Below are 24,442 nucleotides of genomic sequence, written 5' to 3'. Positions count from 1 at the left end.
AACACTCTGTGTCTGAAGGGGCCTGGGAATTCAGCTGCCAAGGGGCTGGTGAGTGGGGAAGAGTGGGGAGGCTTCATTCCATGTTTATTCCTGGTTTTCCCTATTGTTTGGTGATGGGCAGAAATTAAGGATTTTTTTCTGCCCAAATTTCAGATTTTTTTACCCTTTCCCTTCCCCAATTTTATGACTTTTTCTCCCTTTCCCCCACAAGTTTCATAATTTTAACCCTTTTTCTTTCAAAGTGTTGGATTTTAAACACTTCCTAAATTTTTTATTTTTTGTCCATTTCCTCCCAAATCTCAGGGGTTTGCCCTTTTTGTGCATTTTTCTCCCAAATTTCAGATTTTTTTGTCCTCATCATGCCCAGAATTTGGTGGGTTTTTTCTTCACCTTATTGAGGCCAAATTGAGCATTTGGGAGTGTTTGTGTGGGACAAGGTGAGTGAAAGGTTGTCCTGGATGTTGAGCCCTATTTTCATCTGAATTTGGGGGACATTGGGCAAAAAAATACCCATTTGACTGAAACTGGAGGGGTTTGGGGAAAAATTCATCCTTTCCATGAAATTTTAGTGTGGATTTGGTGGAAATGGGGTATTGAGGTGGGATCAAGGGCAGGGGCTGGTTGGAAGGCTGTCTCAGCATTTTAACCCCACTTTGACATGAATCTAGGTGATTTCAGTTAAAATTCATCTCGTTTTGGAGTGAATCTGATAAAGATGGAGACTCTGATGTGGCCTCAAACTGGGGGGCAGGATAGGGGGGAGGGATGTTTAATCCCTTTTTAATGCCATTTGACCAAGGTGGGGGGGGGGAATTCGTGGAAAAATATTTTTTGACCCAAAATGGGATAATTTGGGAAGAAAAACCATTTTGATACAAACATGGAGAATTTTGGACATAATTTTTAGAGTTTCAAGTGTTTGGAGTGGATTTGGGGACAGAGGGGACCAAAATAAGCCCAAAGAGGTTTCCATGGGCTGAAAAAAGGCATTTTTTGGGTAAATTGGGGGTTAATTTACCATTGGGGGTTAATTTATCATTTTTGGTAAATTTTGGGGTTATTTGAGGCTTCTGGAGACACCCCAGGGCTCACATGGATTTTTCCCATAAAATAACAGTTTTTAGTGATTTTCAGTGTTTTTCATAGGGATGGCACAACATGGGATATGGTGGCTCCTCCTTCCCCTCTGTGGTAAGTAAAACTCCTGTTTTTCACACAAAATCCCCAGATTTACTGGATTTTGTATGTATTTCCAGGCTTTTTAGCACAGAAAATAAAATCCTGAGTCTCTGGGCTTGTTTTTGCCTGAAAATTCCTCTCTTCCCTCATTTTGCATTTTCTCCAACAACCTCTCAGCTGCAGATTTATTATTTTTAACCAAAAACCCCATTTTGAAGGATTTTTTTAATCCAAAAGTCTTTAGAATCTTCTTTTTTTCATTGATGCCTCAGTAATTTCATGGGAAACATCCCCGTTTTCCTCACTTTCTGCAGGGAAAAAAAAAAAAAGTGCACTTTGTCCTGATTATTTCAGTTTACTTTTTGGGTTTTTTGGTGGTTTTTGGGGGTTTTTTTTGTTTGCTTTTTGTGTGTGTCTGTTTTTCTTTGGTTTTTTTTAACTACAATTCTAATGATCAGTTTTAGTGTTTTTCCAGGACAAAACCCCAAGATTTATATGCTGGAACTGTATTTTCTTCCAGGGAAAAAAAGCTCTATTTTTTAAAGATTTTTTTTAATGAAAAAAAGTCCTTTTATTGGCTCCTTTTAAATAAAAGAAGTTGGTTCTTAAGGAAAAAAAGCCCCTTTTATTCCTTATTTTCCTGGCTTTTTTCTAATTTTCATTAAAACCTTTTATCAACCCAATTTTTAGGGAGTGTTCTAAAGAAAAAAAAACCTTTTTATTCCCTTAATATTTTCTTGGGGGTTTTTTTGTTTGTTTGTTTATTTTATTTAAAAAATTTATTCAAAAGGAAGAATAGCCCTCTTGAGCTCTGTTTTAGGTTTCAGGTATTTGAAAGAAAAAAACCTCTTTTACTCTGTTCTAATTGTTAAAATTCCTATTGCTCATTTCCCTCTTGATGTTTCTTCAAAATCCCCCTTTTTTAAAAACACAACTCTTACTCATGTATTATTTCAGAAAGCCCCCTTTAATCCTAATTTTTTATTCAAAGTTAAACCCTCATTATTCCCAAAACACTCAAATTCCATTTAAAAAAAAAAAGACCAGAATTAATTTTTTTATCCAACATCCCCATTTCCCTATTTTTTAAATTTAAAACAATCCTTCTGATGGGCTTTTATATATACACTGAGTTTTAATCAATTTTCATCTCATTTTCCTGTTTTTTTTTCCTGACTATCTCTAATTTTTTTTTTTCTCCCTTTTAATTAGGAGAAGATATCCTCTCTTTTTAACCTGTTTTGGGGCAAAAAAAGGCTATTTTGTTGTTTTGTAGCATTAAAAAAATCCCTGAAAACATTTTTGATCCTTTTAAAGTATCTTTTGTTTAGTCTTCTTTTATATATTTATATATATATAGTATATATTTTAATATATGCCTATTTTCCTATACAAAATACATAAAACTTATATGGCTAATAATAATATTAAATACTGTAATCGAATAGCATCATATTGATCAATAGGAACAATAATTGTTTATTATTATCTATATTTTTACATGTTATGGATATATTAATATACATATACTACAACAGTCCTATATGAATGTAGAATACAATCTCTACTTTAGTTGTATAAAAATACAATGTATGATCTATAATGCTGTAATTATGTTATTATCATTATTCTTGATTTGCATTTTTTAGTAAAAATTTATGTGAAAATTCAGTATAAAATTATTTAAAAGTTTATATGGATGTACAAAAGATGTGAACTATAAAAACGTAACATATTTTCTATTCATATAATATATTACTGCATTTATTAATATAACAGAATATATATTGTTATTATAACTATCTAGTTATTAAGAGATAATGATAAGTTATAGAATAGATATAAATTACTACAAATATAATTATATAATACAGTTAATTATTTTACAATATAATATGATGTAGAGTTGCATAATATATGAATGACATTGTTATTGTGTTATATTGTATTATAACACTATGTAATTTATGCATGTTATTTTAAATAATATAATTATATATTATATTCTGTATTACAATGTAATATCTACTATTATAGTTATATATTAATTACATATACTATTGTCTATTACATATACTACATTACTGATCGATTATATTACAATATAGTATAATATAATGGTATATTCATTCTATTCCAGTCTCTAATATATATTGTCTACTTTTGTAATTTTGCTCCTTACTGCTGATTTTTGCTTGAGTTTTACAATTTTTTCCCAAATTGTTTCTATGAAAACAAGAAATAAAATTATTTAAAATCATTATCTGTACAATTTTATAGAGAAAATATCAATCATCTACTGTTGTATATAATTATAGCAATAACATGTAAATTTATTTTCTACTATTATTATTACTGAAATAAATTCAATAGCCACAGTGTTTATTATTATATTACTTCAATTATTTTTAATGTTTATGGATATGGTTTAAATATTTGCTGATATTTCTATCAAAATTAAGTACAAAATAGTAGAAAAAATACTACTATTTATTTAAATATAAGTATTGTATATCACAGTTTTATAATAATAGATCTGTATAATAATAACATAGAAAATTATGTAACTAAGTTATATAACGGATACCAAGTATAATAAGACAGTAACAGGCTAAAATGTAATTGACGTATTTTCACTGATACATGGGTCCTATATTATTAATATTTTATCTGTATGCTAATAAGTAGTAATATACTAAAATATATTACATAATACTAGTAATATATAATGAACACAGGGTATAATGATATAAATATCTACTAATACTTCTGTATTAAGGAATAGTATTTTATGTAATTAATATTATTTTATTATACAACATTATTTCATTTTTTAACACATTTACGTATTTTATAATTTTTTAATATAATACAATTTTTTTTATTACCATAACAAGCTGTAAATAGAATTTCTATTATGATTATATATAAAAATGCACTCTATAAATTGGATACTGCAGTCATATCTTTAATGTAATTTCAGTACCATTCCTGCTGTAAAATAGGAAAATCGATATATAAACACATACAGAATTGATATAAAAATATAAAAGTCCCCTTTATATAACCCCCTTGGTTAACATAAAAATTAACCAAGGCCCCCTTTTCCCCTCTATTTTCCCAGCGCTCTCCAGTGCCAGCTACCGGGGCCGGGAGTTCCTGGCCGTGTTCCCACAGAACGACAACGAGTCCCCCAGTGCATCCCTGCGGCTGCTGCTCACCTCTTATGGCCCTGCTGTCACCCAGGTGTCGGTGACACTCCGCGGTGACTCCGTCACCAAGAACATCATCACCCTGAGGCCAGATGTCACTGTGCCCTTGTCCCTCCCAGCTAACCTGGAACTCACTGGAAGTCGCACTTCCTATAAAACCTTGGTGGTCCAGGCCAGCACTGACATCTCTGTGGTATCTGTCAGCACCAAGGGCTACTCTGTGGGTGCCACTGCCCTCCTACCTATGGAGAGCCTGGGCACCAGGTACTATGTAGTGACACCTGTTGGGAACTACACTTATGGCCTGACTGAGTTTGTGGTGGCCACTGGTGCCACAACCACTGCTATCAGCATCACAACCACCGCCACTTTCCACTATGCTGGGGCCACCTACGTCCCTGGTGCTGTGCTCCGCCTATTCCTGCAGCCCTACCACAGCCTGCAGCTCCAGAGCAGCCAGGACTTCACTGGCACAATTGTGGTGGCTGACACCCCTGTGGCTGTCCTCAGTGGCCACACCTCTGTCAAGGTGTCTGCTGGCTTTGACTTTGTGGTGGAGCAGCTCCTCCCAATGAAAGCATGGGGGAGGAGCTATGTGGTACCACCCAACCCACTGCAGACAGACGTTGACTTAGTTTATGTGGTGACAGATGAAGACAACACAATCACTTACAACAGCGGGAGAGGGAATGCCACTGTGGCCATGGCAGCAGGAGAGGTGCAGACATTCATGCTGAACCGTAACTCCCATCTGTACATCAGTGCGGTGGTGGCAGTGCAGGTGGTGTTTTTCTTCAGCGGGTCGTCTTGGCAAGATCCCTTCCTCCTTGTTGTCCCCCCTGTCACTGCCCATTGCACTGCGTTCCGCTTCAGCAGTGTGCCCAGGCAGTATAACCATGCCATCCTCATTGCACCCACCACTGCCACTGCCACCACCACCCTCAACCATCGGCTAGACAACACCGTGGCGTGGCAGGCCATTCCTGACACAGATTTCTCCTGGGCCAGCATCACTGTGAGTGCAAGAATGCGGAGCACTGAGAACTCACAGGTGCCTATTGGTCTCCTGGTGTTTGGGTTCCGGAATCACACTGGATATGGCTTTCCAGGGCTCTGTGCTGCCAGTGAGTACAGTCAGTCCATTGTTGTGTCACCCCAATGGTTGGGTGTTGTGCAGTTGACCATTCTTGGGTTTCCCCTTTTTTTCAGCCCCCTCACCACTCTCCTGTGAGGATTTGGTATGTGAGGAGAGGTGTGAGATGGTGGATGGACAACCAGAGTGCATCCAGGAGACTTTCTCCACCTGTTGGCTTGCTGGTGGGCTACACTACCGCAGTTTTGATGGAAAAGCCTTTGATTTCATGGGAACGTGTGCCTACACCTTGACCACTGTCTGCGATTCCGATCCCACCCTTCCTGCCTTCTCTGTTGAGGTCACAAAGAAGGAAAAGGAGAACTCCAAAGTTTCTTCCATCGGCTCCATCACCATCCATGTTGACAACATCACTGTCACTGCTGTCCAGTCAGAGAATGGGATGGTGAGGGTAAGCAAAAACTATCATAATTTCCCAATTTTCAAAAATTTTGCTGAAATTACATATTTAGCAATGATCTTGAAGGTGTTTTCCTAAATAATTCCTGGATTTGCTGGTGTGCAGGTAACCCTTGCATGAAACACTTCTAGTCTTCTTGAACTCTATGCCCAATTTTGATGGATTTTGGTTGTTTTGATGGTTGTTGTTGTCCTCCAGGTGAACAACCACCGCTCGCACCTTCCCATCTCCCTTTCCCATGGGAAGGTCCGCATCCACCAGAAGGGTAAATCCATGTTGATCCAATCAAATTTCAAGCTGAAGGTCCTCTACGATTGGGATGATCATGTAGTGATCAAACTTCCAGCTGCTCTTTCTGGAAAAGTCTGCGGAATGTGTGGGAACAACAATGGGAATCCCCAAGATGACGCCCTCTCACCTGAGGGAAAACAAGTGTGGGATATTGTGGAGTTTGGGCAGAGCTGGAAGGTGACCAGTGAGAGTGGCCACTGTCAGGACACCTGTGATGGTGACTGTGGGCGGTGCAGGTGGGACCAGGTGGTGACATACAAGGCAGAGACCTGGTGTGGGAAGTTGTCTCAACATTCTGGGCCATTCCAGCCGTGTCATGACACTATCACTCCTAATATCTACGTGAAGAACTGTATCTATGACCTGTGTGCCAATGAGGGGCATCGTGACGTGCTGTGCCACGCCTTTGAGATCTATGCTGATGACTGCCAGGAGGAGGGGATCAATGTTTCCGACTGGAGGAAAACAGTGGGATGTCGTGAGTAGAGGATGGTTGGGTGAAAATACTCCTTGGGGTGGGCGAAGCCTAAATAATGTGGGAGTAAAGATCCATGGGATCATGGGTTGGGAAAGGTTATGGTAGCAGATCCAAGCAGGAAATCCATGGAAGTACGGGGAGATTCCAGAAAGTCCATGTAGAAAGTCCATGGAGTCTCTGGAAAGTCTGAGGAAGAAGTCCTCAGAGACTCCAAAACGTCCAGGTGGAAGGCCTAGGAAGTCCGTGGAGACTCCAGGATATCTGCATAGATAGTCAAATAAGTCTGTCCCACCATGTGCCACCCCACCCTGACCACTGTCTCCCTCCCTCCAGCTCTCACTTGCCCACCCAACAGCACCTACAGCACCTGTGGCCTTGTCTGCCTCCCTACCTGCAACATCCCTGCTGTGTCATCCAGCTGTGCCGCTGTCACCACCTGCGTGGACACCTGTGTTTGTCATGAGGGCCTTGTCCTTGATGCTAACACCTGCATTCCCCCCTCTGAATGTGGCTGTGTCTTTCGGGGTCTCTTGTATGGCCCTGGCGAGGAGTTTTGGGGTGACCTCACTTGCACCCAACGCTGTGTATGTGACACAGAGCAGCGGCAGGCAGTGTGCCGGGATTCTGGCTGTGGCACTGAGGAAGAATGCCGGGTGGAGGAGGGGATCCAGGATTGTTATCCCAAAAGTTTTGGGGTCTGCACTGCTGTTGGAGCCACCCACTATGAGACCTTTGATGGCAAGAGGTTCATCTTCCAGGGGACATGTATCTACCTGTTGGTAGGGTTGTGTGAGGACACCCAAAATTTGGTGGGATTCCAGGTGTTGGTGCAGAATGGCCGCCAAAGTGACAACCTCATGTCGTCAATTGCTGTGGTGACAGTCAAAGTCTACAACAAAACCATCAGCATCAGCAGGGAGCATCCTGGAAAAATCATGGTGAGTTTAGGAAATGATGCCTTCTTTTTTCACCACATTCTCCACCTTGTTCCAAACCTCACCCCATTAACATCTGAAATGTAATAAATCTACATAATTTGGCTGTTCCAGATGAAGGAGTGGTTGATCAACCTCCTCTTGGGACTTGGTCCTTCTCATTCTCTTAAATCCAAAATTAAATTAAATTGACAATTTTGGTTGCTCTGGCTGTTGAAAATAGCTTACTATCAGTCTGCAAATCTGATCAATTTTTATGGTTTTCTCCCCAGATTGATGAGCAGTTGGTCAATCTCCCGTATCACTACAGTGAAAGAAAGATTGTTGCCTATCGCCATGGGCAGGATGCGGTGGTAGTGACCGATTTTGGCCTTGTTGTAACCTATGACTGGTACAGCCACATCAGCACTACGGTGCCCAGTGGCTTTACCAACGCCCTCTGTGGGCTCTGTGGGAACTACAATGGCGCTGCAAGTGACGACATGATGATGAGGAATAACCATGTGACATCAGACTCAGATGCCTTCGGGAGAAGCTGGAAGGTCATTGATGTCCCAGGATGTGGTGAGATGTCAACAGTGGAATGTTCCAGCACTCTTGCACCTTCCCGGCTGCAGCAGGAAGTCTCTGGAATGGGGTGTGAAATTATTTTGGAAGTGGATGGACCTTTTAGAGCATGTCATAGTCATGTTGATGGCCACCAGTACTTCCAGAGCTGCATCCATGACTCCTGCCTGCTCCCTGATCAGGAAGAAGGGATGTGTCCAATCATTGCCCTCTACGCCACTGCATGCCAGGCTGCTGGTGTGTCCATTGGGAGGTGGAGGACAGATAATTTCTGCCGTAAGTTGGGACAATGGGAGGGTTTTTCATTCAGCACTATCCAAAGGATCCTCAAGTCTGCTCCAAATCCATGTATGAACAACCCAGAGGTGTATGGGAATCCAGTGGAAATTCCACCCAAAGTCTTGGTTGATCCCATAATCCACCCAAAATAAACCGTTCCTAAGGAAGAAGTTGTCTCATCTGGAATAAGTTTACCCCCTCAAAATCTCCAATTTCCTGATGTTGGCTAAAAAGTTGATAATTTAGAGGGAGAACCACCAAAAACTGTACCAAAAAAAGTGGAATAGGGTTAAAGGGATTCAGCCTGTAGGTCAGTTGAGGACCCAGTGTGGAGTAATCCCATTCTTTGAGTGAATGTTACGTTTTTCTCCATAGAAATCTGAGAAATTGGGTGGTTTAGTGGAAGAATTCCAATTGAAATGGGCTGGGATATTCCTTATGGATGATCATTGGATCATCATCAGATACTCATTGGATCGTCATTTGATGATGCCCCTTGTCATGTGCACAGGGATGAAAATTGAGAGTTTGCCATGGGCTGAAAAACTCAGTATTTGGTGAAGTTTGCACCTGAATTCCAGGAATGTTTCCAGGATTTGGCTTGGAATTTCCTGATTCCTTATGAATCCCATTGTTTCCCGGCAGATATTCCCTGTCCTTCCAACAGCTCCTATGAGATCTGCTCCCACACCTGCCAGCACACCTGCGGTACTGACTCTGCCACATGCCACAGGCGGTGCCACGAGGGCTGCACATGTCAGGATGGCTTCATGCTCAGCGGTGACGAGTGTGTCCCCATGTCCCACTGTGGCTGCAGTCACCATGGAGTCTACTACAAAGTGGGGGAGACATTCTACCCCACAGAGTGGGAGATGTGCCAGTGCCTCTCTGGTGGCACTGTGGAATGCCAGAATTCTTCCTGTCCTGATGGTGGCCATGGGAAGGTCATGAGTGATGTCCTCCAGTGTCCCTTGCAGGTGTCCAGCACCTGTGTAGCCACAGGTGACCACACCTATGTTACCTTTGATGGGACAGCCTTCAACATCACTGGTACTTGCTCCTATGTCCTCACCCAGACCTGCACAGGTGACAATGTGACGTCATTTATTGTCACAATCCAGAAGGAGGCGCGGCAGAAGGGGAAGGCCTCCAGGATCCAAGCTTTGTCTGTGGAAGTCTATGGGGTCACCTTGACCTTGAAACAAGGAAAAAGGGCAGATGTCATGGTAAGGCACTTTATGTTCCAAATCTCGTGGGATCCCCCGAAACTAGGTTTCTTTATAGAAGGGACACCTCAGCCCATCTCCAATCCCAGTCTAACTTTTCTTCCTAAGCAAGATCTGTAAATGCATTAAAACCTTGGTTGGAAGTTGTTTTCCCTAAAGTTTTCTTTTTACCTCAATCAATCCCAAAACTCTGTTTCCTTGGGGAGGGGACCCCTCACCCCATCTCCAAGACTAATCCATTCTCATCCAAACTTTTTCTTCCAAATGGGATCCACGTACCTGTCAGAATATTGTTTGGAAGGTGTTTCCCCAAATTTTTGGTCTCACCTACTCACTAGAGGACTCTTCTCTCACAGGTGGATTCCATCTCCCACCACCTCCCCACCATCCTGAGGGAGGGACAGGTCCAGGTCTACCCACATGGGACAGGTGTCCTGCTCCGCACTGACTTCGGCCTCATTGTCCAGTATGACCTCGTCCAGCACGTGATGGTCACAGTCCCCCAGACCTACATGGGGTGCTTGTGTGGCCTCTGCGGCAACTACAATGGCCAACGCAATGATGATTTCCAGCTTTCCAGTGGCCAGCTGGCTCCAGATGCAACAGCCTTTGGATCCGCATGGAAAACGACAGATACACCTTGTAATGACACCTGTCCCAAGGATGAGTGTCCCACCTGCACAGAAGAGAAAATGGCAGTCCTCCAAAAACCCAACTATTGTGGCCTCCTCACGGCCCCCGAAGGTCCCTTTGGCACCTGCCATCGCATCATTGACCCCATCCCGTATTCCCAGTCCTGCATCCACGACCTCTGTATGACGGGAGGGGACACACATGTCCTGTGCCAGAGTATCCAGAGCTATGTCACTGCATGTCAAAGTGCTGGTGTCACCGTGGGAGCTTGGAGGACATCATCCTTCTGCCGTGAGTTTGGGAGGGCACAGGGGCAAATGTCCCCTGTTTGGAGTTGGGAAGATCTCCAGGTGATACTGGAGTTTGGGGGGGCCCATGTGGGGAATGTTCCTTGTTTGGGTCTGGGTGGCAGTGGTGACACGCAGGACATGGGATGATGGTTGATGGGATGATCTTTAAGGTCCCTTTCAACCCAACTCAATACATGATTCCATGAAAATTCCAGCACCCACCTGCCCAGCCAACAGCACCTACTCCCTTTGCACCAACACATGTGCCAACATCTGCACCGGAAATACCACCACCTGTCCCCAAACCTGCACTGAGGGCTGCCAGTGCTACCAGGGTTATGTCTTTGATGGACACAGATGCATTCCCGAGGATTACTGTGGATGCTTTAGGGATGGGGAATACTATAAGGTAGGTTTTCTGGCCTTTTTTCCTGGTTTTAGGCACTTGTGTCTCTTTTCTCTTCATTTTCTCCCTATTTTTATACTTTCGCTTACTTTTTCCTTTTATTTTTATGTCCTTACCTATATTTTTCCTGCATTTGTTTTCCTTTCTCTCATAGTTCTCTGCATTTACCTCTGTTTCCATGGTGTTTTATTTTTTTTCCTGCTTAATGTATTTATATTTTAAAAACTAATTTCCTCCTATTTTCTCTATTTCTTATCCATTTACACCTTTATTTCTTGCATTTTCCCCAATTTTTCTTAATTTTCCCAGCATTTTACCCTTTTCATTCTCCTATTTTTATGCCGTATTTCCCCTGCATTTCCTTTCTTTTCCTCTATTTTTAGGCAGTTACATCTTTTTGTCTTGCCTGTATTTTCCTCTGTGCTCTGCGTTGGCATTTTTTTCCGCTTTTTTTCCATTTTTCCTATATTTATTCTTTTCCCCAGCATTTCCCCCCTATTTTTATACATTTATGTCTTTTTTTCCTTCATTTCCCCTTTTTTCCCTATTTATAGGGAAGGTATGCATGTACATCCCTTTGCCTAGCAATTTGTTCACTGTTTTCCCTAATTTTCTGCACTTATGTCCTTTTTTCTGCATTTTTTCTTTTTTTCTCCTATTTTCATGGATTTCCCTTTCTCCCTTCTCCCTCCCCACAGCCCCATGAGATGCTTTTCCAGGATCACTGCCAGCGCCGTTGCACCTGTGTCCCTGGCCAGGGACTTACCTGTCATGACCACGCTTGCACTGAGGATGAATCCTGTGAAATCTGGGAAGGGGTCTTGGGATGCATCAAAAAAAGTGAGGAAAAATGAGGGAAAAAGAGGGTTTCAGATGTAAAGTGGATCTGGGGGAGATTGAGGGGTAGACTGGGGAAAAGAGGGAAGGGGATGTGGAGGGAACAGAATTCTGTCTCTAAGGGTCAGGGGTGGGACAATTCTTTCCATGGTTTCTCCCAAGGTTTCTCGCATGTTTTTCTTCCTCATCCCATGATGTTTCCCAGGGTTCCTCCTATCCTCCCATGTTTTCTCCCATCCCATGGCTTCTTCCATGGTCTTTCCCATGCTTTTTCTCATTGTTTTTCCCATGGTTTTCCATGCTATGATTTCTTCCATGGTTCGTTCCATGGTTGCTCCCATAGTTTCTTCCATCCCGTGATTTTTCCTATTCCATGGTCTTTCCCATCTTGCATTTTTCTCTCTTATGTGACTTCCCCCCACTTTCTTCTCCATCCTTTTGCCCACCCCATTTCTTCCCCCAATGTTTATCTCCTATTTCACTCAGCCCATGGCTCATTCTGCTCTCCTCCCCTCCCAGACCCCTGCAAGTCCCTGCACTGCCGCCCCAAGGAGCGCTGCCGGCCCCGCGGTGCCCAGTCTCGCTGTGTCCCAGCCCTGGTCGCCACATGCTGGGCATGGGGTGACCCACACTTCCGAACCTTCGACGGCCTTGACTTTGACTTCCAAGGAACTTGCACCTACACCATGGCTGAATCACATGGGAATGACCCTGGGCTGGTGCCTTTCAGGGTCCAGGCCAAGAACGACATCCGTGGTGGGATCCAGTCTGTGTCCTATGTCTCATTGGTCAATGTTGATGTCTATGGACAACGCATCTCCTTCCGCCGGAATGAAGATGGAAGAGTCTGGGTGAGTTGGGTGGAAATGTGAGAATGTGGGCTTTTTCACAGCTTTTTGCTTCATCCAGCTCTTCCCTACCTACTTCTTCATCCAGCAGTACCAATGTCATTTTGGGATAAATCAGTCAGACTGGGAGGCTGATTGTTGAAATATTGGGGTATTTTGGGAATAAAATATTTGGGTATGTCAGGAACAGAGTGTTGTGATAAGATTGGAATAAGATGTTGGGATTTGTTGGGAATAAAATACTGGGATATGTCAGCAAAAAACCAGGAATAAGATGTTGGGATAAACTGGGATAAAATGTTGGTGTGTCTAGGGAATAAAATGTAAGAATATTTCAGGAATAAAATGTTGGGATGCAGCAGGAATAAAATACTGTGGAGTGTTTGGATATTCTGGGAATAAAATATTGGGTCATAGTGGGAATAGAATGTTGGGGCATGTCAGTAATAAAATATGGCACGAATAAAATGTTGGGATATGTAAGATGTAAAATGTTGGGATATGATGAGATTTGGTGTTAGAATATGCTAGTAATAAAGAATTGGCCTATGTGAGGAATAGAATATTAGGGTGCATTTGGAATAAAATATTGGTGTATGTTGAGAATAAAACATGAGATAACGGGGAATGCTGGGCCATTGGCAGGTGAACGGGGAGGTGACGCTGCTCCCGGTGCTCCTGGCGGACAGGAAGGTGCAGATCCATCCCAGTGGGCTCCGTGTTGCTCTGGAGACAGATTTTGGTCTCCGGGTCTCCTATGACTGGAACTGGCACCTCCTGATTGACCTCCCCAGCAGCTACTTTGACCACGTCCGTGGCCTTTGCGGGAATTTCAACCTCAAGCCCCTTGATGACATCCCTGAGGCTGGTGATAACATCACTGCCATTGTCACATGGGCTAAAAACTGGAAAAGTGCTGACTCCGAGGTTGATGACCTGATTTGTTGGGATTATTGTGATGGAGCATGCCCAGTGTGTGATGAGAAGAAGAAGGAGCTTTATGGCGGGAACCACTATTGTGGGATCATCAAAAAATCCTTCCAGGGGCCCTTCAGAGCATGTCATGACATAGTGAAGCCTCATGACTTCTATCGCAACTGCCTGTCTGACCTATGTCTGAACGATGGGGCGAGGTTGATCCTCTGCCAGGTGCTGGAGACCTATGCAGCAACGTGTCGGAAGCATGGGGCCATGGTCCATGACTGGAGGACACCATCAGGATGCCGTAAGGGCTGGGGTTTTCTTTGAGAAGGGAAGGAGCCAGAGCGGGAGAGGAGGGGAATGGAGTGGGATGCATCCTGGGTTGAAGCCTTCAAATCCCTCAGCTGATCCTTGGAAGTTCTCCTTGTGTTCCAGGTGTTTCTTGTGTCCCAGAACCCACCCCATCTTTCCAAGAATCCATCCTGCATTTTCAAGATCTTTCCCACCTGTTCCAGGCCTTTATCATTGTGTTCCAGACCTCATCTTGTGCATTCCAGACCCCATCCCACAAGGCCCAGACCCTTGCCACATGGCTGAGACATCATCCCACTTGTCCCAGTCTCTTCCATCATTTCCCAGACCTTCCTTGCAATCCAGGCCCTTCTTGTTTTCCAGACCCTTCCCCATGTTCAAGACCCTTTCCCAATCCTCACCTACTGTGTTGAATGCTGTACACTCCCCTAATCCCTCCCTCATTCCAGTTTCCTCCCTCTGCAGCCTTACCTTGCCCTGAAAACAGCCACTATGAGCACTGTGGCAATGCCTGTCCAGCCACCTGCTCCGACTGGGACAGTCCAGCCACCTGTGACCAGCCCTGTGTGGAGACATGTGCCTGTAACACCGGCCACGTCCTCAGTGGTGGACAGTGCGTACCGGTGTCCCACTGTGGCTGCACCCGTGATGGCCGCTACTACCGTCCTGGCGAGGAGTTTTGGGGTGATGACACCTGTCGCTCCAGGTGTAGGTGTGACATGGAGCTGGGAATGGTGGTGTGCGAGGACTCTGGGTGTAAACTGGGTGAGGTGTGCGCGGTGGTGAAGGGTGTGCGGCGGTGCGTGGCCAACAGACATTCCATCTGCGTGGCAACTGGTGACCCCCACTATACCACCTTCGATGGGCACCGCTACGACTTCATGGGTACCTGTGTCTACCTGTTAGCTGAGCTCTGCTCCACTGACCCCACCCTCATCCCCTTTGCTGTCACTGTGGAGAACAATCACCGTGGCAGCCAGCTGGTCTCCTTCACCAAGGTGGTCACCATGGAGGTGTACAACATGACCCTCAGCCTCAGCCAGGAACATCCCCAAAAGGTCAAGGTAGGGATGAAGGAGATGATGGGGGTTGTTAAGAGTCATTGCATGACATCTGGTGAGGGCTCAAGGTCCTGGTATGGTCCTCGGGTGCACTTCAAGGTCATCACATGACACCTGGGTGGAGTTTCAAGGTCCTTGTAAGATCTTTAGGTGGGTTTCAAAGTCATTTCAAGGCATGGTTGGGTTTCAAGATTCTTGTATGGTGTTTAGATGGGTTTCAAAGTCATTGGGGTGGATCCTGGGTGGGCTTCAAAGTCATTGGTGTCTTTGTTTGCTACAAAGCAGTTGTGTGACATCTATGTGGGTTTCAGGGTCATTCCACGGCATTGGGTTAGGTTTCAACCTCATTGTATGGTCTTCAGGAGGATTTTGAGGTCATCATGTGGTATCTAGGTCTTCAAGGTCATTCTATGACACCTGGGTGGGTTTCAACTTCATTGGGTGACCTCATGACACCTGCAACTCTCTTGTCAGGTTGATGGTGTCCTTTTGAACCTTCCCTTCACCCACAACCACCAGATCCAGGTGTCTCTCCATGGTGTCCACGGCTTCATTACCACTGAGATGGGTGTCACTGTCACCTTTGACTGGTACAGCTATGCCCGTGTCATCATCCCCAACACCTATGCTGGTGCTGTCTGTGGCCTCTGTGGCAACGCCAATGGTGACCCCCGTGATGACTTTGTCACCCGTGATGGCCACCGCGCTAACAATGAGACCCATCTGGGGGACAGCTGGAAAGTCAGCGATGTCCCTGGGTGCTCAGCTGGGTGCAGCGAGGGCTGCCAGGTGTGCACCAACACCCAGAAACGTGCCTACCGTGGGGACAAGCACTGTGGGCTGCTGGGGAAGAAACGGGGGCCCTTTGCCGCCTGCCACGACATCATTGACCCCAGCCCTTACTTGGATGACTGTCTCTTTGACGCCTGCCTGTATGAGGGACACCAGGACACCGTGTGCCAGGCCATTGCCGCCTATGTTGCTGTGTGCCAGAGCCAGGGCGCTGCCTTGCGTCCGTGGAGAACGGCTGCCTTCTGCAGTATGGGGGGACCTGGGGGACTTGGGAGAGTACAGCAGTGTTTCGGAGGGGAGAGAGGGACACAGGGGTTGGGCTAGAAGTTTTGGGCTGTCTGTGGAGGTATTTGGGGTGTCTGGCAGGGGGGAAAGGAGTGGGAGCTGTCTGTGGGGGCTTTGAGGGTTCCATGGCAGGTTTGAAGTGTTCCCAGGGGTTTTTGGGTCTCCATCTGGAGCTTTAGCTTGTTAGTGGGGGTTTTGGGGTCTACACAGGGAGTTTTGGGGTGTCTATGGGGGATTTGAGGTCTGCACAAGGGGAGGCCTGGATGAGGGTTTCTAGGGTTCAGACAAGGGAGTTTTGGGATATCCATGGGAATTTGGGGTGTCCATTAGAGTTTTGAAGCTTTGCAAGGAGTTTTTGTGGGGGTTTTGGTGTTCCCAACCCTTTTCCCTTCCTGACAGGCCCTGTGTGCCCCCCAAACCAGCACTATGAGCTCTGCGGCCCCCCCTGCCCTCCCACCTGCCAAGGCGAAGCTGGACCTCAGGACTGCTCTGATGCCTCCACATGCTTTGAAGGTTGTTTCTGTGATCCCGGATTTTTCCGGAGCGGGGATAACTGTGTGCCCCTCTCCCAATGTGGCTGTGTTTTGGAGGGCCGCTACTACCCCCGGGGAGAGCAGTTTTACCCTGCACCCCCCTGCACTGAGCGCTGCATCTGCTCCGAAAATGGGGGGCTGGAGTGTCACCCCACTCCAGGCTGCTCCAGTGACAAGGAATGCACAGTGAAGGATGGGGTACTGGGGTGCCACCCCCGCACCTGCAGACAGTGCCAGATTTTGGGGGCAGGGGCTTACAGCACCTTTGATGGGCACCTGGGGAATTTTGAGGGGTCCTGCACCCTCCTGCTGCTGGAGTTGGAGAGGGATGAGCCTGAAGAAGAGCTAAAGCCTATCACAGTGGCCTTGGAGCAGGAGGACTCAGAGGTGCAGCGGGTGACAGTGATGGCGCACGGGATGACTGTGGTGATGGACAGGGGACAGCAGTGGGAGGTGATGGTGAGTGGAGGCTCTGGGTGCTTGGGGTTACAAGCCCTAGTTTTGAAGGCAAAAAGATACTTGGGGGGCAAAAAAGGGGATGGAAATGGGGTTTTGGGAGGTGCAGCAGTGAGGAAAGGCCTTGTTAAGGTGAAAGCTCTGACTTTGGGGAGCACGCCCTGTTTTGCAAGTGCAAGCCATGTTTTGAGGGCAATGCTTTTGGGGATGAAAGCCTGGTTGCGCAGGTACAAACCCTGATGGGGTACACACACCACTTTTGGTGTGCACTCTGGGGTGTACAGATCCTTTCCAGTGTGCTAACCATGTGATTGAGGTGGAAACCATGATTTTGGGGTTGAAAACTCTCTTTTTGGAGTGTAATCACTATCCCTTTTTGGGATGTAAACCATGGGTTTGAGGTGTGCAGAAGGAAGTCCCGACCCTAGTTTGGGGGGTGCAAACCGTGGTTTTGGGGATGCAAACCCTAATTTGGGGGATTAACCCACCTTTGGTCATCTGACTTCCCTTTCGAGATCCTCACCCCTGTCTCCCCCAGGTGGATGGCGAGCGCCACTTGCTGCCGCTGTGGCTGCGCGGGGGCGCTGTGGGGGTGGCACAGGTGGGGTCCCACCGGCTGCTCCAGGTCCAAGGGGGTCCTAAAATTCTCTACGATGGCAACACGTATATGGTGCTGACGCTGCCCACCCCATCCCGCCACCCCCGGGGCCTCTGCGGCAACTTCAACGGGGACCCACACGACGACTACCCCGATGGGGAGGCTCCGGGCAGCTCCCCCCCGAACTGCACCCACCTGGTACCCGCCCCCAGCTGCTCCCCGGACCAGGCGAGGCACTGCATGGTGCTCGCGGATCCCGAAGGACCCTTTGCGGGGTGTCATGGAGCAGTGCCGCCCCGCACATACGTGGTGACCTGTGAGCGCCGGGTGTGCGGGGGGGGTGGAGACCCCTGCCCCAGCTTTCAGGGCTACGCAGCCGCGTGCCAGGCAGCTGGAGGCGCGCTCCGGGAGTGGCGGGAGGCCACGGGTTGCCGTGAGTACCAGGAGGGCTTGGGAATTTTGGAGGCAGTTGGGAATTTGAGGTGACAGGAAGTTTGGAACTGGGAATTTGGGGTGGTGGAGTTTTGGGAGGATGGGAATTCACAGATCAGGATTTTTGTGGGGACAGGAATTCTGCAGGGAATGGAAATTTTGGTGGGGGTGGAAATTTGGAGGTCTGGGGGAGTGGAATGGAGCAGGGTCTCATTACTGCGTGGAAAAAGGGGTACATGTCTGCATTGCTAAGCCCCCATCTGAGGAATGCCCAAATCACACCCTAAAGGGAACCCCCCCCCAAAACAGAAGCCTGTGTCCCCCATGCAACCAGTGGGGCTCCCCTCATCCCCAAATGGAAGCCCCATGGGAGCACCCACCCCAAATATTGGATGGCAATGATCCCAGGAGACACCTATTGACCCCAGATGACCCCCCAGTAGCCCCACTGTCCCCACTGACTCCCTTTGTTTCTTCTTTCCTTTTCCCAGCTCTCACCTGCCCTCCCAAGAGCCACTACCAGCTGTGTGCCCGCACCTGTGAGCACACCTGCGCAGGTGTGTCGGCCCCGCTCCCCTGCAGCGAGCGCTGCTTTGAGGGGTGTCAGTGTGCCGAGGGGCTGCTGTTCGACGGGGCCCGCTGTGTCCTCCCGGGGACCTGTGGCTGCCTCCACCAGGGGCGCTACTTCCAGGTGGGTGTGGCCCCAGTGCCTCCCCGTACATCCCAGTTCCAGCCCTAGCTCTTCGGGCTCCCCGTGGTGATCCTGGGTTCTTTCAGTGTGCCTCCCACAGTGTCCCCAGTAGCAGTGTCTCCTGCTACACCCCAGTATCCCCAATGTCACCATTTCTCCTTGTGTGTCCCAGTTCCCCCAAACACAACCCCCAGTGGATTCCCTTTTAGCCCAGAGTCTCTCCTCACACTGAGAGAGCTCAGGGTCCCTCCTCTACTCCAGTCTCCCACGGTATTCCCTGTATTTTCCACAGTCCCTCCCAGGGTAATCGAGTCTTCCCCAATTTCCCCCACAGTGTTCCCAATCCCTCCCAATTTTTCTCTGTTCCCACCACAGTTCCTCCCAAGGCATCCCAGTTTCTTAGTGGGGTAACTTAGTGTCCTTCCCAGTGTCTCCTAGCATGTCCCAGTGTCATTCTGTGTCTTCACCAGTGTTCCCAGTGCCCCCCAGCAGGTCCCAGTCTCCCCAGTGCACCCCCCATGGAGGATGTGGGGATGTGTGGGGACATGGGCACATGCTGGGGACATGCTGGTAGTCCCCATGGGCACCCATTGGGAATATGGGGGCACACAGGGGATATAGGAGCCATGGGCCCCCTTCCTTCCTTCCTTCCATGAGACCTCAAAGCATCATCATCCCCATGTTTTGGCCATTTTAGGCCACTTTTCCCCACTTTTCACATCTTATCCATGGAAAACAGATTGCTGAGACCATCCTGACCTCTGACTGCTCCCAATCCTGCACCTGCCGGGGGCCTGGGGGCCTCCAGTGCCGCCCTTTCACTTGTCCCTTCGGCCACACCTGCAGCCTCCGTGATGGCACCCACACCTGCATCGCACGCCCAGGCCGCTGCGCTCTGTCCCCTGCCACCCGCTTCATCACCTTTGACGGTGTCACCGGGTCCACCCTGGTCACTGGCATCTATGTGGTGGCCAGCGTTTGTGACCCCCGGGACCCCGTGTGGTTCCGGCTGCTGGGGGATGTCAGGGATGTTGGGGACCAGCCCGCAGTGGTGGCACTTCACCTCTTCACCCCCCACGGCCTCATCACCATGCGGAGGAACAGGAAGGTCTGGGTAAGTTGTCACCACCCTGGCTAGTACCCAAAACTGCTGTCACCACTGCATGTTGTCACCCTAAATGTCCTTCTGACCTTCATTTTAATGAAAAAAATTGTTATTTTTTTCCCTAATTTCAGACCTGGTAAGAATCCACATGGGTTGTCCCATTCCACCAGCACCGCAGGATGTTCTTACCTTTATTTTTTTCCCAAATTGCTCTATTATGCTCCCAGTTTCCTGCCAGTGAAGCACCTGTGTGGATCATGGTCACTAAGAGACATCCATAAATTGACACACCCCTTAATTTTTGACCAAAATTGCTCTTTATTCTCCCAATTTCATGTCAGAGAATCACCTACATGGGTTGTCCTACCATGCCTTGATGCATCCCATCATTTTTCCACAAACTCCCTCTTTTCCACCCAGATTCCTCCAACTACCCCTTCACCTATGTATCGCCCCAAATCCCCTTTTTTTACTTAATTTGGTGTTCTCCAGCTAAACGGGATCCCCACCCCCCTGCCCGCGGAGTTCCCAGGACCATTGACCATCACGGAGACGCGCACGACCCTCCGGATCAGTGGAACCGCGGAATTTCTGGTGGAACTGGGCGCCGCGGGGGTGACAGTGGAGGTGCCCATGGAGGCGCGGGCAACGCTCTGTGGCCTCTGCGGTGACTACGACGGTGCTGCTGGCAATGACCTGCGAGGGCCTGATGGGACAGTGACAAGCGACGCGCAGGCGCTGGCCGAGGCCTGGCGGGCACCCGACTTCACCTATCACTGTTGAGTCAGAGATGACACGTAGTCGGATCAGAAGGCAAAGTGGCAAAAAGCCTCGTTTTTTTCATCCTCACTTCTTTTATAGCTTAGTTTGCTACAGGTGGACCTGACTAGTCATTTAATCAATACATTTCACCTGTCTGGCTAATTAACAAGACACCCATTTGTAAACAATCTTATGAGAAAAACAGATTATTAGAAAAACACCTCCTGCAGGCTTTTTTAATATTTGGCTGTCATTGCTTATCCCCAGCACCCTAAACCTTCTCAGGACGATTCTGGGAAAACTTATCTAGCTTTCTCTCTCTCTGACCAGGCTGTCACATCCACAATCACCCAGGTGGGTGACACCAGGGAGACACTAGGGGAGGGGGGATTGGGGTGTCTTGGGGGTGGCACTAGGGGCAACAGTGCCAAAAAAGGGGAGAAAAGTAGCCTAAAAGGAGGGAAAGAATCCCCCAAAGAAGGGACAGAAGGCCCAAAAGATGGAAAACAGACTGAAAAAGGGAAAAGAAGTTCCCCAAAAGGGAGAAAAGAGCCCTGAAAAGATGGGGAAGGAGACCAAAAAGAGGGGGAAGAGCCAAAACTGGGAAAAGGACCCCAAAATACCAGAAAAGAGACCAAAAAAAGGAGCAAGAGCACAGAGGGTGGGGGAAAAAAACCCAAAAGATGGGAAAAGAGACCCGTAAATGAGGAAAGGATCCAACAGAGGAAAAGAACTGAAACAAGTGGAAAGAGATCAAAAAAAGAGAAAGGGGGGCGGTGGGGAAGGTGTAAAGGACCCCCCAAAGGAGAACAGAAACTCAAAGGTATGGGAAAGACACCACAAATGGGTGAAGGACCCATAAACAGGGGAAAGGAATATTAAAATTGAGGAAGAGTGCAGAAAAATAAAGGGAAAGAGAAACAAAAAAGAGTGGCACCAGAAACAGGGGAAAGAACCCCCACAAAAGGGGGGAAGAGGGGTGGGAGAGAAGCACAAGAAAGGGGGGAAAAAAGATTACAAAACAAGGGAACAGCAAATAAAAAAGGGGGAAACAGCCTCTCAAATTGAGTAGAGAGACCAACAACAGAGGGGAAAGAGTTCAAAAATGGGTATAATAAGTCCAGAAAAGGGGGAAAAGACCCCAAACTGGGGGAAACTGATACAAAGTCCCCCTTGATTTTGCCTTTCTTCCCACCGAGTGATGTGGAAAATTGACATTTCACCTGGGTGGCCATGCCCTGTCCCTGACATCATCCTCAAACAGCCTCAGATCCGGAAAACCTGGATTTTAATAAGTCCCAAAACTGTGCTTTCACCCCCAAAATAAAACCTGGGAGAAAACGACATTTGCGGGTGACCTGGGATAGAATCCTGAAAATTCTGGAAAAATTCTCAGTGGAGGGGGGGCAGGGACGGCTGTTTCCACCCTGTCCTGCTGCCGGCAGTTCCATGTCCCCCCTTTCTTCACCCCCGTCCGTCAATATTTCCCAACGCCTGAGTCCCACAGGGGGGAAGGGTGGGGGGGGCACCCGAATGTTTGGTGCCGGGGAGGGGAGGATCTTCCCAGACATCTGAGTCCACCAGGGATGGTGTGTGCTACGGCACACGTGGAGGGGACTCCTCACCAGTATCCCCACTTCCTCCCAGTACATGCCAGTACCCACCCCTCAGTCCCCCCCAGTATCCCCCTTCTGGTATCCCCAGTCTCTCCCAGTAAAACAACCCCCTACTGCCCCCCCCAACCCGTCTCTCCCAGCCTCCCTCAGTTGGCCCCAGTATACCCCTGTGATAAATGGATATGATTTGTGCTAACCAAATTGTAACTATATCAATATTTTAGGAAATATTTGCTAATAATGGGAAAGCAGATGAGCCCTTTACAGATGTTACATATGAAAAACAGGATACAGGATGTAGTATTGAGATAAGCAAGATCCTAAAACAGAGCCAGCCTTAGGATGAGCAAAGTTGGGATGATTCCAGTTATGGATTCTAAAGTAGTGGTCTTATCTATGAAATAATAAGGCTTATTTGTAACATAATGCTTACTTACTGTCGTGGTTTGAGGGGAAATGGTTTTTTTTGGGATGGTGTGGTCACGCCAATCGGTGTCCAGATTTTAATATTGGCACCTGGTTTGTCCACTGAGGGCATGGATACGCCTCTGAGAACACAGGGGTTAAAAGCTGTGAACTCCCACTGGAAGCTCCTTTTGAGTTCCGGCCCTGGACCAGACGAGACCTCTCCCCTGTCCAGCTCTGAGCTGGGCAGGGGGCGGGAGGGGAGCCATGTGGCCGGAGGGAGGTAGGCCAGGCCTGGACCAAAGGGTGGAGGAGCATTGCACTGCGAGGGCTTCGGGCAGCCATCCCCCATTCCCCCCCCCCCCCCAGAGGAAGAGAGAGAGAGCAGACTGTGCTTGTGATAGCAACTGGAGTGAAGGAGAAGGGCGGGGTGCCCAGCAGGGCAGCCAGCTGTGGGAGTTCATGAACCAAACCAGCAGAGTCTGGGACTTTTAACCCTTCTTGGGACGATGGAAACCTTGCAAATGCTGATTCCTCCTGGAGTTGGTGAGATTGAGAGAAGTTGAGAAGAATTCTAGGTGGGAGGAGATGATGGAGTGGCTTTTGGCTGGACTTTTCTTGGATAGCTATGGACAGAACCCTTGAGTTCCTGTGACACAGAGACTGCATCTAGGGGGAGGCAATGGCTCAGAGCCAGGAGAGTGCGGTGATGTGAAGGTGTGTGAACAGAGACGACGGGTGAGGAGGGTGGTGGTGGTGCCCTCCGTCTTCAAAGAAGAAGAAGAAGAAGATGATCTCTGTTCAAGAGACCCCTCAGCCCCAGGGGGTGAAACATGGGGGGGACAGGTGTCCCAAAAGGAGAGGAACTGTGCTCTTTTTTGGAACTGGACAAAGCATCCTTAAAGGGAAAAAACCCTAGAAGCAGCTCTGGTCCATGTGCAGTGGTGAGAGCACTGGACATGGAAGGAAGAGGTCACGATGGCAAAATGTTCTCCGGGCGGTGCCACACGTGACACGGAAACACGAGAAGTTTCGACTGTTTCCTGGGTGAAGTCTGTGGTGCAAGAGGGACTCCTCTCTTCTCAAAGAACTGAGAATTGATTATCCAAAGGGTGGTAACAGAATTAAGAAATTTGGTGGGGGGAGGAGGAGGAAATTTGGAAGGTTTTCATCCTGTGTTCTGTGTGTTTTTTCCCTGTAGTTTTATGTTAATAAAGTTTTTTTCCTTTCAATCATAAGTTAGAGCGTGCTCTGCTCTGTCTCTGATCACATCTCACAGCAGATACCAGGAAAAGAGGTTTTCTCATGGAAGCACTGGCATTTCGCCAGGCTCAGACCATGACACTTACATAACACAAAGCTTAATGCACATGCACAACCCACAAGGTTATTCAGGGGGCAGATAGGAAGACTGTGAGCCTTCCTCAGAAAAGACCACCAAAAAAACCAGAATACCCCTAGCAGAGCATGTGCTATGCAGTAAAGCAACGTAGATTTTAAGAGTCCAAAATGGGAGATTTACGGAAAAATATTGAAGAATATGTATTAGCATACAGAATATAACTGTGTTTGGATTCCTTTGTTCCTTGTATGGGAGGCTGGGTGAGAAACCTTCCCTGGTCAGTTTTGCTTACGCTTTATATGAACCTTAATCATACTTAATTAATCACTGCCAACTGTTTGTATATGCTTGATTTTATTTTATATATGTGATTGTATTAATTTCATGTAAAATTACT

At 47.3% G+C, this 24,442-nt stretch overlaps 1 protein-coding gene across 1 annotated transcript; it reads left to right on the top strand.

The window, feature by feature from the left end:
• LOC132331408 (IgGFc-binding protein-like) lies at window positions 1–23,941 on the top strand. The gene is made up of 20 exons (XM_059854849.1): window positions 1–48; window positions 1,147–1,191; window positions 4,304–5,515; window positions 5,601–5,935; window positions 6,143–6,713; window positions 7,047–7,651; window positions 7,921–8,491; window positions 9,140–9,720; window positions 10,077–10,644; window positions 10,859–11,052; window positions 11,748–11,889; window positions 12,406–12,737; window positions 13,380–13,959; window positions 14,433–15,031; window positions 15,503–16,067; window positions 16,505–17,097; window positions 17,633–18,125; window positions 18,616–18,815; window positions 19,555–19,929; window positions 20,413–23,941. Exons 2-20 carry the CDS (start codon window positions 1,149–1,151, stop codon window positions 20,701–20,703), a joined length of 8,850 nt encoding a protein of 2,949 aa, XP_059710832.1. The 5' UTR covers window positions 1–48; window positions 1,147–1,148; the 3' UTR covers window positions 20,704–23,941.
• Window positions 23,942–24,442: the final 501 nt, after the last annotated feature.

The sequence above is a fragment of the Haemorhous mexicanus genome, chromosome 9 (assembly GCF_027477595.1).
Source record: "Haemorhous mexicanus isolate bHaeMex1 chromosome 9, bHaeMex1.pri, whole genome shotgun sequence".
NCBI lineage: Eukaryota > Metazoa > Chordata > Aves > Passeriformes > Fringillidae > Haemorhous > Haemorhous mexicanus.
Note: the sequence above shows the minus strand (reverse complement) of the source record. Positions and strands in the feature narration are given on the sequence as shown.